The sequence below is a fragment of the Thunnus maccoyii genome, chromosome 18 (assembly GCF_910596095.1).
Source record: "Thunnus maccoyii chromosome 18, fThuMac1.1, whole genome shotgun sequence".
Classification (NCBI taxonomy): Eukaryota; Metazoa; Chordata; class Actinopteri; order Scombriformes; family Scombridae; genus Thunnus; species Thunnus maccoyii.
In genome coordinates this window covers 7,238,415-7,254,360 of record NC_056550.1, presented here as the reverse complement: position 1 = coordinate 7,254,360, position 15,946 = coordinate 7,238,415, and the positions used below count along the sequence as shown (strand labels likewise).

Here is a 15,946-nt window from a genome sequence, read left to right as displayed (position 1 = left end):
CCAGATTTTTAACCATTCGTGGAGACTACGCTTTTCTTTTAGAGGCAGGTGTTGTTTTGTGTTTGAGTCCGTGTACTTTGTCACACGCTGGTTCAATTATACATACAATTCAACATGGCGGAAAAGAATGCACTGAAGGAATACAGCAGGCGATATGACCATTTTATACTTAAATATATCCATATGTTATATTTTTCTGACATGCATTCTCACTGGTTGAACGAATTTGGTAGTATCTTTTAGAATTATCTTTATTGCCTGTATTTTATCATGTCAGATTTTGCTGCCTTAATTTTGCAAATTAGACTGATAGACACAGACACACATCTGCCCCATGTTGACCCTTGTGACTGTTTTGTGCTTTCAGATTCAAACTAGGTGGCAAATTGCAATTCAAAAGTTGCATTCAAGGCCAAATACATGCACATAACTAAAGCAAAATAAAATCTGTGCTGAGAATTTAAGTCCTTTTTCCCTGATGATGGAGGCTACAGTCTTTATTATTTTCACTCTGCATACAAACCTGAAAATGTGATCACCAGTGAATCATGGTGCAACGTGTGCCCACACACAAGTTCTCCCACTCCACATGTTCACACTTTCGTTATTACCGGTATACTGGAAATTACAGAAAAGTGACATCACAAACAGTGGAGATGAGCCAGTAGGTGGCAGTAATATACCATAAATGAGTCAATAGAAAGCATGCGGCAGTGTGAGTTCACCAAGTCAGCTTAAACAGACTCGAATTCACCTAAAATAATGCTGTTATTTGCAATATTAAGATTTCAGGAGTCCCAACATTTGTCTGCAGCTGTGTTTCTATGCTAATATATGAAATGATTTAGCAGGATAAGCTCTCCTCCCACACCTCACCTCTCAATGCTGTGTACTTGTCTTAACCTTAAAAAAAGACTTTTTTGCCATGTTTGTCAGGTATTTGTGAGATATTTGCTAGCAGCACTGTTTAAAGATATCTCTGTTAAACTGCCTTACTACAATGGCAGCATATGATAGATAGATCTAACTGGAGGCTCGGGAAAGTTTAGATCTTGAATGAACTTTAGGCACTTCAAACGTGACCCTGAAAGCACCCACAAAACAGCCACAAAGGTCAACACGGGGCAGGAGTGTTTGCGCTCATCTCATCTACCTGTTTGCCGGTGGGGAGTGGAGTGGAAGGTCTCAACCTTTGCATGCCAGATAAATGCATGTGCTCATAGAGTTGAAACGAGTGATCTGATAACTCTATCACATATCAGACACCTACACAGGGACACAGATTGTTTCCATGGGATCACGATTTAATATATTGCTTGAGGGAGTGAGGGTTAAATGTCGCCTCGGTGGCGGACTGCTGCCCACTCAGGTGGTATCATTAAAAGCAGTAAACATGGGCAGAAACAGACTGCAAAGAGCTCAAGCAACCACTGGTCTTTGTTGTTTTCACCCTCAGCTGGAGTCAGAGATGACGTATAGTGGGCAGCAAATCTCTCTTTCATGCACTGGCTTTTATTTCTCACATCTACCAACCTCAAACAATATCTAGCTGTCTATGAACAAACATGTCAACATGTGTCCGTCTACATTGAATTGAAACCATCAGTGGCTATAATTATGATGCTGAGGAAACTCGCACAAACGGGTCACACTAGTTCACACGCTGATAATAATCTTCTCAACCCTGCACGAAATGTCCTCCTCACTTGCAAATCCTCAAATCATCTTAAAATGTCAAAACAGGCTTTTAATGCTGGCATGTGCCTGTTGTCGACTACTAAAACTGCACCAAACAGCCTCGTCCAGCTGGAGAGGCAAAACCCCCCGGGGTAGAGTGCTTGTGCTTGGGTCTTACACTCTATTAAAGCCTCTCATACTTAGGTGAGACTTATTTTTTTTATGTAGTTTTGCGTGCACAATGTACTCAGAAAACCTTGATTTTAATTTTGTCTGAATTGCTGTCAGGGCCACCAGTGGTTAACAGAGGCCACTGGGTTACATTACTGGTAGATGGCATTAGGATGAATGGAAGCACTGGAGCGAGCTGATATCTTTAAAGTCGCCTTCCGCTCAATAATGTGTTTTTCTTCTTGTTCCTTCAGTTGGATGTTTGAGCTTCACTGTGCAGAATGATGTATATACAGAGTTGGACACTAGAAAGATGTTTTCACATTAATCTGCTGAAAGTAGAAAGTTTCTCTGAGCTAATTGAAAATCAGATTTTAATGGTCAACCTATGAGCATGATTTGTGACATCACGACTAGTTTGGAAGCCAATCCTGGTCCAATATTCAACTTAAAAAGTGTGATGTGGAAACCTGAAGCCTCCAATGCACAAACACTGAGAATGGACTTTACAGTGAAATAGGAGACATCTTGTGTCCAGCAGTTAAACTTTTGAAATTTACAATATTTTTATATTCATAGATTCAGGAATTTTTAATGGGGGAGAACGAGGAGATGCAATTTTACGGATTTTAATAACTGAATTTTTTGTGGAAAAACCGTATCAGACACAAATGATTATTCAGAGTATTTTATATACATGTTAAAACATATCTGGAGGGGATCTTTAAGAACTAGAATAGATTCCAGATGAGAAGGCCAGAAAGAGGACAGCAGCACTGATGTAACTGTCTGCTTAAGGCAGCCGGTGACAAAAACGAAAGCGGAGAGGAGCCAGATTGGGGGGAAGAGCTACAGTGGTACTCAGAGTGCTAAAGTCAAAATGTGGAGCAGACAGTGCACCAGACCGTGGCTAACATGATGTTAAAGATCTCACTGTGCTGCAGCAGAGTGCAGCATGCATAGCACCCCGGGGCGTCTCTCTACAAGAAATGAAATCATCCGCTTCCTCTTCGCTGCACCCTCGGATCAACTGACACATGCACATAATCTGCACCTCAAGAGCAAGAGAGATGCTTCGGATGGGTTTCATAATGAAATGAGGCCTCATGTATTGAGTTGGCGTTTTGCTAAAATTACTGACTGAGTCACTGCCGATGCCCTGGTATCTTTAAGAATTCCCTTTTGGTCATAGGTAGAGGATGCAGCGCATTTTCAGATTACAGCCAAGATGATTGCATACAACACCAGCAGCAGTAGCTACATCTGGATGGGCAAGATCACCCAAAGCTAGGATGTCAAAAAGGTCAAATGCCTCATATGACCATATGGGCATTTTTCATGTTTTAGTCCATTTATTACAGACCAAATGAGCATACTGTACTGTTTTTGTGTGCTTTTTCCCCCCTGTGACTCCTGTTTCAGCAAGGAATTGAAAAATCTAGTCTTTAAACTGGCTTCAGACAGCCAATCCATCACAGTGAGTAAGATCATTATGGTTATGCACAGCTCAGAGCATGGGTTGTCTTGAAAAGATGTTGTGCTGGTGAGCTGCTCTGTTCTTTTTGTGACATTGGTGTTTTCCGGGTTTGATTTTACAACCACAGCTAATGACTGCGGCTCTCAAATCCTGGTATTTTCTAAAGGTTCCCACGAACAAAGAACCGCCATTCACAAATGAAAAACAAATTTGCGCTTTCAACTGCATTAACGAGCAACAGCAGATCTGCCAATGATCCAAACTCCACAGACTTTCACTGTGATGGTTTACTCATCACACGCAAGTTTCGAGTCTGCAAAATGATTACCATACTGCACTGACATGTGGAAACCACCGGCTGTCTAGGTGTGAAGATGCATTTATAAATCTGACACAAATAGCATTGAAAAATGGTCAGCAGCGATGGAAAAAAGCAAGGAAAAATAAATTTCTCCTCTTAATATCGAGCTGAATTTATAAGACATGAAATGTCTTGCTCTGATTTGTACACTAGCATATGGTGGCTAATGTTAGCAAACTTTAGGTATAGCTACATATTGCTGTGTTAGCTTGCTGAAATCTTCTCATGCTATTACACTACATTTTAGCATACCACAAACATTTCAATGGTTTTGTCACAAAAGTAAAACAAAACGTTAACACTTTGTACTGGAAATGGAGGGAAATTCAATGTGTCATCCTGTAATTACCATTTGTGGCCACAGAGGCCGCTGTTTAGCAAATTAGTCAGCGATTTAAGTACTCTCGATTTTTTGGAGAACACCAGTATACTCCCTCTCGTTAGATACTTCATTAATAAGCAATAACATACAATGCCACTGATGCAATGCACCCAAAACCAGGCTCGCTAATGTGGTGAGAAAAGCAACAGCAGCTTGAAAGTGAAAATGTACTGCTGCCGTTGCCACCTACAGGCAAAGAAAGGAACTGTGGCTGAAGTTTTGACACATCACCTGCAGGCAATGACTGTTATAGCTGCAGCTCTTTTGTTTTTTTAATATACGCTATCGTGTATGTATTTCAGGTTTTAGATTTTCATTTTGGAGGAACAATAGTTATAGAAAAGAAAGAAAAGGTTGAAACACTTCAGGTTGGCGAGTGTAAAACTGTTATGATGACTCAACACATTCCTCTTGTTGAGAATCTGCAGGCTACTAAACGTGAATAAGTGAGTTTGTGAACTTTTGAGCCACTTACCACCCGGTTCTAAGAAGTATGTCTAAAATATAAACCACAAAAATGATTCTCATTTTTTAATAATTGCATTTTATTAATTGAAAACAAAACAAAACAAAAAAACAAAACAAATGCAAATAAAAAAGAGCAAAAACAAAAAAAACAGTATCATTAGGTAAGACAAGGCGAGAGACACTTAAATAAGAAGAGTTCCATGTTGGTGAGGACAAAGGTGGATGCAGGTTGATGTAGGAAGGGGGAAAGGGGGGCGTTGTTGGATGGGACAGGTTGGATTATGTACACTGTTTCTCACTGCAGGACTGGCAGGCCCCGGAAAAAAAGGGGAGGGGGGCTCAAAGTAGCAGGTCGGAGACACTGAAACACCAGAGAGAAAGGCACTATCCAGAGAGAACAAGAAAACAGAAACCATTAACACAAACACAGTAAACAAACACACAAACACACTGGACCAGAGCAGAAATCAAAATGTCTGACAAAAGAAAAAAAAAAAGTGCTTGACCACACGCCACATTGGACAAAAGAAAAAAAAAAAAAGAAAGGGGAGAAAAAAATCTTTTACATCATTTAAAGCTGATCTCTCAACTTTTAGCATAAAAGACAATCTCTCAGTTTTCTGAACTGTTAATCTGTGCCAGCCGCAGATCTGCACTGGTGATTACACAATGTGATTATCCAAACTCTGCCTCTTTGCTACGTGCAGGTATAACAAAGGAGGAGAGCGTCTGCGTATGCATGCATGTAATGAATGTGTTTGAATATGCATGTTAACTACCTGTACATATCCTCATACACCACTCTCTTTATGAATGAATATCGACAACATTACTAATTCAGCATGTCTTTTTAAAATCCCTTGCGTGGTTGTGTAGTTCAGTTCTCCGACCGTGCTTCCCTCATGTTAATGTCTACGGACTCAGTCAGCTACATTCACTGCCCAAGTAAAATGGCTGCAATAAATACATTGGCTTTGAAAAAAGGTGGCTGACCTTATACAGGGCTTCGTAATACAACAGCTCTTGCAGCATTCATGGCTCTACTTGCTGGTCAACATTAGCTTCCTGACAGGCTTAGTTTCTTCTCAGAGAACTAACTTTTACTTTTCTCGCATTATAGACAAGAGAAACCTTCTCAAATGGAATTTATGACCCCTTAAATATCATGCTGTTATTATCTGAGAGCCCTCAGATAGATTCAGAAAAAAAGAAAAGAAAAAAAAAACTTGACTGACAATTCAGCACATTCTAGAGCTACTAGGTCTTATCCAGACTAACAAAAGATTGAACATAATTTACAAATGGAAAAAAAATACAATTTGTGATGAGAGGTAAAACAGACAAACACATACAAATATATAATATATATTCTTAAAAAATGGATTCTCTCTATAGTTGATTTATTTATACAGCCGATGGCTGATGTACAATGCTCACGTGCCAATGATCTTACACATGGAAACTTGCTGTAGATGGCATCAGTTTTTTTTTCTCTCTTCTTTTTTTTGTACATTTTTTTTAAAACCACTTCTTTTTTATATTTTTCTCTTTTTTTTCTTTAAAACAGAGTTAGGATTTACCGGTAGGCATTTCATTTAGGTGATTAAAAACAACATGCGGCAAAGAAAAAAAAAAGAAAAAAAAAGAAAAAAAAAAAAAACACAAAAGAAAAAAGGCAGAATGTTAAGAAGTTAAAGGAGAAGACAGAAGCAGCTGTGGGACTTCTAGCGGTAGAATCATTTGGTTATCTTCACGGTTGGTGCACTACGCTTAAGTTTCTCTGCATTTAGATTTCCCTCAAAGACAGTTCAGTCCTCGCCGAGGCATTCACTGGGGAGGTGAACATTCTCAGCGCAAGTTAAAGTTGATTTTTGCTCAGCTGCCACCCACACAGCGCCGCCTACGACAGCACTACTCCTGTTTTATCTCTCTCTCTCACTTTCAGTTGTTTGCGTTCTTCCTGTCTGCTCCTGTTATCGTGGGATGGCCAAGAGGGGGTGAAGGGGGTGGTTGGGGGGGTTTGGATGGGGGCTGATGAGATCAAGAACGATGATGATGATGGTAATGGTGATGGTTGCTGTTGTTGTTGTTGTTGTTGTTGTTGTTTACATGGTCTGACTGTTTACATGTTCCGATTGACAGGTGTGACGTAGTTGCGGGGGAACATGCCCGTCTGGCCGTGGCAACCGCCTTTCCACCAGTTGGGGTCAGAGTTGTCCAGGACTTGGATGAAGTCGCCGCGTCGGAAACCCAGCTCTCCTTCCTCCTGGGGGTCGAAGTCAAAGAGCGCCTGCACATATGTGGGATGCTGTGCAAACAAAACAAGGAGAAAGAGGTTGCAGACAGGTTAGTGAGGGTGTAATGTGATGAAAAGACACAAAGAAAGAGAAAAAAATCAATAGTCCCCTCGCTGTTGTGACCCTATGTAATATTCTGGCAGCAGTCAGGCAGTCACAAAAAAAATAATTCACAAGTTCAGTGGCTGACTTTCAAATGTCACTGATTCTCCAGAGTCTGACACTGAGCTTATAAGATTTATACATTAAGTGAGCCGCAACTCTTCTGAAGCTTTTATGAAACCCAAACACACAGAAAGTTCTTTCTCAGTTCTTCCTTCACTTGCTGATGACAACATGCACATGTTCTAAAACAAAACCATAACACTGACAATATAGAGCAGGTGATGAGGTAAATACTGCACTTTTGTCCCAAATTGGCTGCAAGTATTTGGACAAAACCACTGAGCACTTTGATGAAATGTGGACATTTACTTTTTTTTTTTTTTTTTTTTTTAAATTCACTGTGACTTCTAATAGATTTTTCATTCTGGGGTCTACTGTGAATGAAATTAAAGACCTCATTACCACAATCATCAGCGTAAAGGTCAATGATGGATGTTAGTATGAACTTACAGAGAATAACACTGTCACAGTCACTCTGATAATATTGGAGGTTTTCTTCTTAACAACATATAATAGTTTCAGTTGGAGTGATAAAGGACTCTCACTGCATCAGCTGATCAGGTACATGAATAAAATAAATCATGTCTATAATTCTCACCTGTTTGTTTTCTCCTAATTAATATTTTAAATATTATGTATACAGTAAAACCAACAGAGCATGTTGTTGGCTGCTGTTATTTTGTTCTGGTATCACAACTCATCACATTATCATCACAACTCTAAAATAAAACCTTGGTTTTAAGTGTTAGAGAGGAAAGCACTGGTTGTTTTTTTCAACAGGTTGCTGACCACAGTGCAGAACAGATGTGTCCAATGACATTCCTGCAAGCAATAGTAAGTTCACATGTGGTTAAAGTGACAACCGACATGCTCTCTCTGGTTATAGAGTGCAGCACTCACCCTTTGCCACAAGTTATCTAGACTTGACTGAAGGAAATTATCAATATGAACATGTCTGGCTGTCAATTTGAAAAGTACATCCAATTATATCCTCTAATAAGTTCACCTCTAAATAGTTTTGTTCAGTCTTAGGGATGTAAGTCTTACCTGGGGGACCTGCTCTATGTCTCGCAGAAAGATTTGCTGATTACGGGAGACTGAGGTGGAGCGGTGGTAGTCCACCAGCTCGTTGAGCGAGTTAAACTTCACCACCCATAGGAAATACTTTCCAGCCCCGTCACGAAGAACCTTGAAGTGCTGGACGTCATTTCCAAACCTGCAAGAGGTCACAGAGGGGGGAAACTTTGAGGAAGGGGGATCTTCACAAATATTTCTGACAGCCATGTGAAGTTGTTGTTGAAGGCATTGTGCAGATTTAAACAAATGCAGTGGAACACTCAGACATTAACCTCACTTATCAAATGCATTAGGCGTGTCTGTGACAGACTGCTAAGTGTTTAATCAAATGAATCAGTCACGCCGGTAACAGACTGACATTATTACCAGCTGACTAGAATCAGGACAGTCCAGACAGTTGTTAAGATCCATATCTTAACAACTTTACATGTAACCTGCTGTGAACCAATGAGTCTTTTGGGAAGGTCAGATCGGAAAGACAGAAAAGAGGAAACGAGCTCTTTTACTAAGTATTCAAAAAATGCTGATTAGAAAAAACACCGGTCAGCAGAGGGCAGCACCGAGACTTCACAGGAATAAGGAAGTGGTTGTGCTGATGACTCAGAGGGACCAAGTATGGAAACTTATGAACCTGATCAATTGTCGGGAAACTGTACACTGATTTAAGGATAACATGAAATTGTATTAATAGATAACAGCATGAATATGAATCATATTTATTCCCCTTGAGTGATACATCTGTGTGTTGCTACTTACTTCACAGAGAGAGAGAAGTCCCCCGGTGCACTCTCGCTCTCTCTAATGAGGAAGGCCCCGTCGTGCCTCTGTTTGTTTAGCATCTCTTCTGCTTTGGCCCGAGGAATCTTCCCGAAGAACCACCTGGAGGAGGAAGGAAACAGGTACAAGTGAGAGTCGACCCAAAGCCACCACTTAACAGTCTTCTTTTTGCATACATCTGACTGGATCCATTCAATCGATAACGGACAACGCTGTAAACATGATTATTTTGGGTACAATCACACTCACATTTACACCTAAAGCTATACAGAGTTTAACTTTAGCTCAAGTGTGAGACAGTGGGAGGAAACATGAGAGCACGCCAGCATCACACCTCTTGTTGGCTGTCGGGTTTGAATTGAGGAGACAGTGCTAACCACTGACCCATCGAGCTGCCCAGTGATGACAGTCAATGAGCTGAATTGTACACAGAAATAAATGTAATTCAGCATTCACTCTGAATGTCCACAGCAGGAAGCAGGGAATAATAAATTAGAGTAAGGGCCACATACAAGGAAGTAGATTAGTTATTAAAAATCATACCAAGCAAAGCCAACACAGGAAAATTTTCTACCATAATTCTCCAACTGTGTAGTGTGATTCTAAGTCTAAAAATTGAGAAGGATTATCTTTAAAAGAAAAGATCAGATTTGAGATTTAATCTCACCACTTTTGAAGTAGCATAAATTAATTATTTGCATGTGTGCTACTAATATATCACTGAGAAAACTCTGACAGAGGGAATAAGTGAGAGTGATAAAGATAGAGAGGAACAGACAAAGCCCGTGAAAGCTCTTTACTAGTGTTAATAATTAAAAAGTACAGTGAGCCAAAAGATGACATCTTGGCTCCTTTACACGTAGGTGAAAATCAATAATGAAATGGCCAACTCTTAATCTGCTTTGGATCTGTGCATGACAGCGCAGCAGGCCTGCACACCAAGTCTCTTTCCCTGTTTGATAAAAGTGATAGCAGAGCAATTAATGGAGCCAAGGAAACGAAACAGGATGAGGAGAATGACTGGCATTATCATCAACTACACACACACACACACACACACACTTTACCTCTGCAAAAGGGAATGGTCTAAATCATTCATGCTGTTAATTCTATTGCTTAGATTGCAACACAAACCAAAGCATTAGCCACAAAAACTCAATTCTGGCCTGATGACTGTTGGGTGGAGAAAAGATCTGTGCACAGACAGAGAGGACTGTGACTTGGAGCGGAGCCACACTGTATTGTGCCCTGCTGTATAGCACAGCTGTGTGTAGGTCTGTGTGGGTGCCTGGTGCTTTCGGGTGGCACTTCATTGTCACCACAATGGGAGACAAAGGCACTTCATTGCCTCGTGACCATTACTGTACTGGATAGTTTTCCACTGTAACCTTTACGGTAATTCATTCTACCCATAAACAACAAGGTGCAATACTATTTCACTAAATTACCATATTCCACTACCTCACCAAGACAAGTCTGACTCAAATAATACGCAAACATAACTAATTAAAAGGAGATTTTCTTGAAAAAACAACTTAACTGAGGACGTCCAAGGATGCAGTGACTCAATACGACATGAGGAAACCTCTCACAATGACAGGAGTCTGATCTGGGGTACATCTGGGATCCAGTCTTAGTGGAAAATTGGCCTATTTCACAATAAATGATCTTTGATGGAAAGCTTTTACTATGGCGAGCAGGTACTGGAAGTGCATGAGTTTACATTAACAGCCCCGCCTTGATCATCCGCTACATTTACAAAATTAAACTCTACTCCTATGTTAACATGCAAGCAAGAAAGCAAACAAAATATGTGAACACACTATTTGGAACTAATTGCTTGATTAGCTCTGATAACTATATTTCACAGCTGCTCTGTATATTGCCACACTTTTAAGTTCTCAAACTCTTCAAAACTTCCTGGCATTGGTCTTTATTTGTAAGTTAGTGTTTGCCAACTGGTGGGGAGCAAATACATGATGCAGCATTCTTTACAAAACAACAACCACACGCACGGAGGAGCCGAGGGATGGAAGGGTTTTTTTTTTCTTCCCCTCTTTAAAGCAAAAAGCTTTGGGACACATGATGTGAACATTAACCAGGTTGACAAACTGGACAGTGATGAGTGAAAGGGTACAGTCATAGTCTAAATATTAAAAAAATAAAATTAGAATTAACCTATTGTGAAACGCAGCAGTTGCAAAACTAGGCACTGTTTCACTACGTAAGTGCCAGGGTACAGGAAGAAACGTCAACAGATCTCTTCTTGTGTAGAAATGTCAGATCCTGCACATACACAGCCTACTAAATGCCACAGCTGTTCCTGCACTCTTTGATGTGGTTGGGTGAGTGGCAGGCAGGAAAATTAATCCTAAACCCCTGATGAGGAAGTAATATTAAAGTAATGGTCAAATTGAGGGGTGAAAATTAAGCAGAGATAACAGCACAGCACAAATCTCTCGTGGTGTCTGATGACAACTGGTAACAATATGTCAACATATATATGACTCATAGTCTGCTAATCAGTTCCCTCTTTTCAACTTAACAAATTCTGTCATTTTGACAGTAAGTAGCATGCACAGCGTTTTTGTATTGACATATTTGGACAATTCATAAAAGCTGAATAAAAAAAACCACCAAAAAATGGTTTTACTGTTTTGTTTCAGTGCTTGAGCCGAGCAATCAAAATGATTAAAGTGGTACTGCACACTTAAATGTGTTTTTTGAGCTGTAAATTAAATTAGATGACTGTACTGTGATGAAGCACATCAAAGCTGGTGTTAATATTGACATTGACAACCAGATTTATAAAGATCAACATCCCATCTACTGTTTCAAATCAGCCCCGAACCCTGCAAGATCAATGCTGACACAGTCGACCGTTTGGGGCTTACGCACGTCATGAAATTTATATTAAAAAAAAAGAATGTTAATGTCCTAATGGCTACGTACTGACACTCCCCCCATGGACACACACAACTCTGGGTTATTGGTGAGATCTGTGCCGTTAGTCTGGGTCAGCCTACCTCCTCCGGCTCGTCTTTGGCGTCCAGCTAGGTGTACGGCCCTGTCGGCGTCGGAGCCTCCGTATGAGACTCTTAAAGACGTCTCATAATGACAAATGCCGGTTCAGTCAGTTCGCATAAAATCAAACCGGTTTAATCTCGTACACCGGACCAGACCGGCAAAACCAGAAACCGACCCAACCCTACTTTCCGCATCATATTAATGTGCAGAAAATATCGCGCTCAGTATGAATATGTTGAAAACTTTGTATAAAAGCTGTAATACCCTTGAGAACCTTCATTATAATGATTATGAGAGGTTCAGGGGTACAGATGTGTGAAGCCCAGCTAAATATTGATTCCTTATAACCATAATAAAGACTGTAAACACTTGAAGTATTATTACTTCACTGGTACAAAGTGGAGACGATTTAAAAAAAACAAAACACAACAGGAAAGACACAAGAAAACCCAATACAGTGACACCCCCCCCCCCCCCCCCCCCCCCTGAAAAAAGATAAAGGTACATCTGTTAGCACCCCGGCAATGATGCAATAAGGTCAATATTCAATTAAGCGCTAGAGGCCTGGAGCACATTAATAAAGAGAGAGCTAATCTGGCACTGAGCGCAGGTCTAGAGGTAATGTCCTCTAAGGATCCTGCCAGGCGTTCTCTAAAGTGGTTTCACACAAACTCACACACACAAACACACACTTGACCAAGGCATCACGTACAATCAGGTCTCATAAGAGTGAAACGGATGGTGGCAGTTTAAGCCTCGTCAACCTGAGCAACTGATCAAATTAATATGATCAAAATAGTGTTTTATTTCAGACAGAGCAACATCATGACAACCTCAAGTATACAGTAAGTAAGCACTGTTCCTCCTCTCAGTTACACCTACAGGGAGGGAAATACACACCCTGTTACTCTAATGGATCTGGGGGTTCACATCCGTTAGCGCAGCAGAATTCATATATTGTATGGCCTGTATGTAGCACACTTTGATAGATACACAAAGACCAATTAAAACCCAACATTAGGAAAAATTGGTATGTAGAGTACTTACGGATGAGCTTTCATCTCTATGTAATTCTTGGGGATGAAACCATCTTTTCCGTTTAGCTCTGCCTTGTACCAGTTCTGATCACACTCTTCATTTAATACCTAGTGTTGACAAAAAGAAAGAGAGAGAGAGAGATAGAGAGAGAGAGAGAGAGAGAGAGAGAGAGAGAGAGGGAAGACAATCACGTTAGTGCCATATAAAAATGTCAACAATGGAAAACAACGATAAGCAACCAACCTACTAAATTAGGTTTAGAGCATTAAATTTAATTTCCTGTGACTTAGTAGGGTGCATGTACTGCATGTTAGATAACAGCCAGGTAAATATTAGGAAATTACAAAATACAATTGCAAATACAACCACATGGATACAGTTTTAAGTGACAGCTTCTAACTAGCAAAAGGAACAAATAATGTGTCTAAATGTGAATAGAGAAGTCAAAGGTTCACTCATTTCATCAGTACGCCTGAGTGACGTTGAGACAGCTGCGAGGGCATTCATGTCTGACACAGCGAAGGTGTGTTGGGCTACTGGTGCATCAATGCATGTCCAAATCAATAAGCATGTGCCACTATGATCTATTTGTGAACAAGCTTATGAGAGATGTGGGGGGGAGGAAGTTCACCTCCACACTGCAGCAGCTGATATATCTTCAAAAAGGTTCCAATAAGCGTTGTTCCATTCATAACTTGAAATGATTTCTTTTGGGATTTTTTTTGCATGTGAATGCCACGTCACCCTATATGAGTTTGCGTTATTTAAAGAAATACACATCACAGAACAGAGAGCGGGTGAGAAAGTGTGGGTATACATGTTGCTGCAGATACAGGGCATGTCTTTATAAAAGGTGTTAAAGGTTTCAAAGCACCTCAACGATCCCTTGAAACAAGACAATCTCTTGGCCATATTGGTTATAAAACCAGCCTTATTTTGAAATTATTGGAGGTCAAGTGTGTGATTTAGTACGCAATCCTACTGCTGTACATCACCAGCACACTGAACATCCTATAGTATTCGATGTCATGTGAAATTGTTCCATTTCAGTGTGTTTCAGCAACATCTAGACATGTACAAACTTAAGAGGAAATCTAAGCAACGCCACTGAGTCATGTAACCTCCGTCTGAATGACATCGCAAAAAACAGCCAAAGGCCATTCCACGCACTGAGCCTAACTTGTGGCCATCACAGACTGAAAGCCTGGAAAACAAAACAACAACAAAAAACAAAAAAAAGACACAACACACATGTCGCACGACCGAGCTGTTTGAGTAGTTTGAATTAAAGCAGTTCACTTCTCTCATCCAGTCAGACAGACAGACAGACAGCCCTGCAGTGAAGAATGACTCAGTTTTACTCAGACGACTTTCATGAGTCAAGTTTGTTAGAAGCCATTTCTTTCACTGTCTTTCAATTAATCACTTCCCATCTGCATTATTCAAAGAGAATAACTTTTTTTTTTTTAGCTTAATGCAGCGTCACTAGAGTTCTCTGCGGACAGCTGACAATCCTTAATGCATATCAGGCTCAAACTTTTTTCCATTTGTCCCTTCATATTCTCCACTTTTTATTTCTTTGCCTCCCTCTTCCTCTCCCCTCAAATTTATAATTTCCCCCTAGCCCAGCCCAGGACAGCTGTCCAATTGGCCCGTGTGCGGCGTGAGTGGTCTGGGTCTATTTGCTCCAGTGAGCTTGCAGAATGCCAGCTGTCACTGGCCTCCCCCAGCTGCTAACCCTGCACCAGACCAGCATTACTGGATGAGGGAGTGGCCTTGGCCCGAAAACGTGAGTTGGTGGGAATCACGGACGGAGGGAGTAGGGGTGTCGTATGTAACGCAGCGGACGTACAAATATTTGGTCACTCAATGACAAACACCCAACACCTTAACATGTCTTACTGATACCGTGAACTCAAAATGACCTCCTTATTGCTTTCTGTCAACAAACACACGCACACACTCTCCAAGTATCGGACATTTGTGTCCGATAAAGTGTGTTTGATTTAATTAAGTCCTGCATGTGTTGTTGTCGCCCTAAACCGCTGACTCACAGGAAACCTCATTTTGAGACACTAGAACAGCGCCCTGGGCTCGCAGTCATGAGCTGCATGTGATGGTGCGAGTGACTGATTTGCTTGATCTATGTACGCTGGAGTAAAGCAGATCCAAGGAGTCAGGCTCACCGCACAGTGTGCCTGCCCTGAGGCTGTTTTAGCAGAGCTGAGTGGAAGGAAGAGGTGGCGTGTAAAGTTAGTCGATGGGAATGCAGAAACCATATTACTTTACACACACACACACGCATACGCAGACACACAGAGGACTGCAACACTTTCACCACTTGTAGCTGAGATACTTTAAAAACAATCAGAAAGATCAACAAAACTGTGGGAGTAGGAAATATGCTCTACTGCAGTTTTGTAGGTGGCAGAGTTGTCAAGCAGTCAGAGAGACAATGCTTCATCCTCACAACAACCCAGGTTCAAGCCCACTTGTTGGCAAGCATCTACTCCTCTAAAGCACCCTGAAGACCCTGCCAGCTCCAGCAGCACTGCTCAGTTGATACTGCACTCTGACCTCCCTCCAGGAAAGCAGAAGAACTTTTTTAACTTGATGAATTATTCTCAGTAAATTGATAACAAGTATGCACACTGTGGTAAAGTAGAATGAGTCTGCAAGTCTGAAAATAAGAACAAGATGTCACATTTTACAATGCACCTTGAAAATATAAAACATTCATTACAACATTAGCTACAATAGGAACAAATCAATCAACAGAACAGGGGAGGAAATACAGTCCAAGTGTAGAATAGACTGAACAAAAAATAATAACGATGAATTCTTTATCTGTTGTCACTAGCCAGATGTTGAAATGCATCTTGGAATACAATAAATTAGTTACCATATGCACGAGATAATTAAAACACATAACACACTGTCTGCTATGATCTACACTGAACAAGGGCCATTGAATAGATATGCAAAAAAACCAGAAAGTAAAGCAGGGGTGAAAACAGATAAGATGTCAG

The 15,946-nt window shown here is 40.7% G+C and overlaps 1 protein-coding gene across 1 annotated transcript in view; it reads right to left on the bottom strand.

Moving 5' to 3' along the window:
* Positions 1 to 5,036: 5,036 nt before the first annotated feature.
* The window catches only part of grb2b (growth factor receptor-bound protein 2b), a 29,793-nt gene continuing 18,883 nt past the window's right edge, over positions 5,037 to 15,946 (bottom strand). The window contains exons 3-6 of the mRNA XM_042393776.1: positions 12,927 to 13,024; positions 8,832 to 8,954; positions 8,046 to 8,214; positions 5,037 to 6,844 (exon numbers count right to left, since the gene is read on the bottom strand). Coding sequence (XP_042249710.1) covers positions 6,659 to 6,844; positions 8,046 to 8,214; positions 8,832 to 8,954; positions 12,927 to 13,024 — 576 coding nt within the window. The 3' untranslated portion in view covers positions 5,037 to 6,658. The remainder of the gene's footprint in view (positions 6,845 to 8,045; positions 8,215 to 8,831; positions 8,955 to 12,926; positions 13,025 to 15,946) is intronic.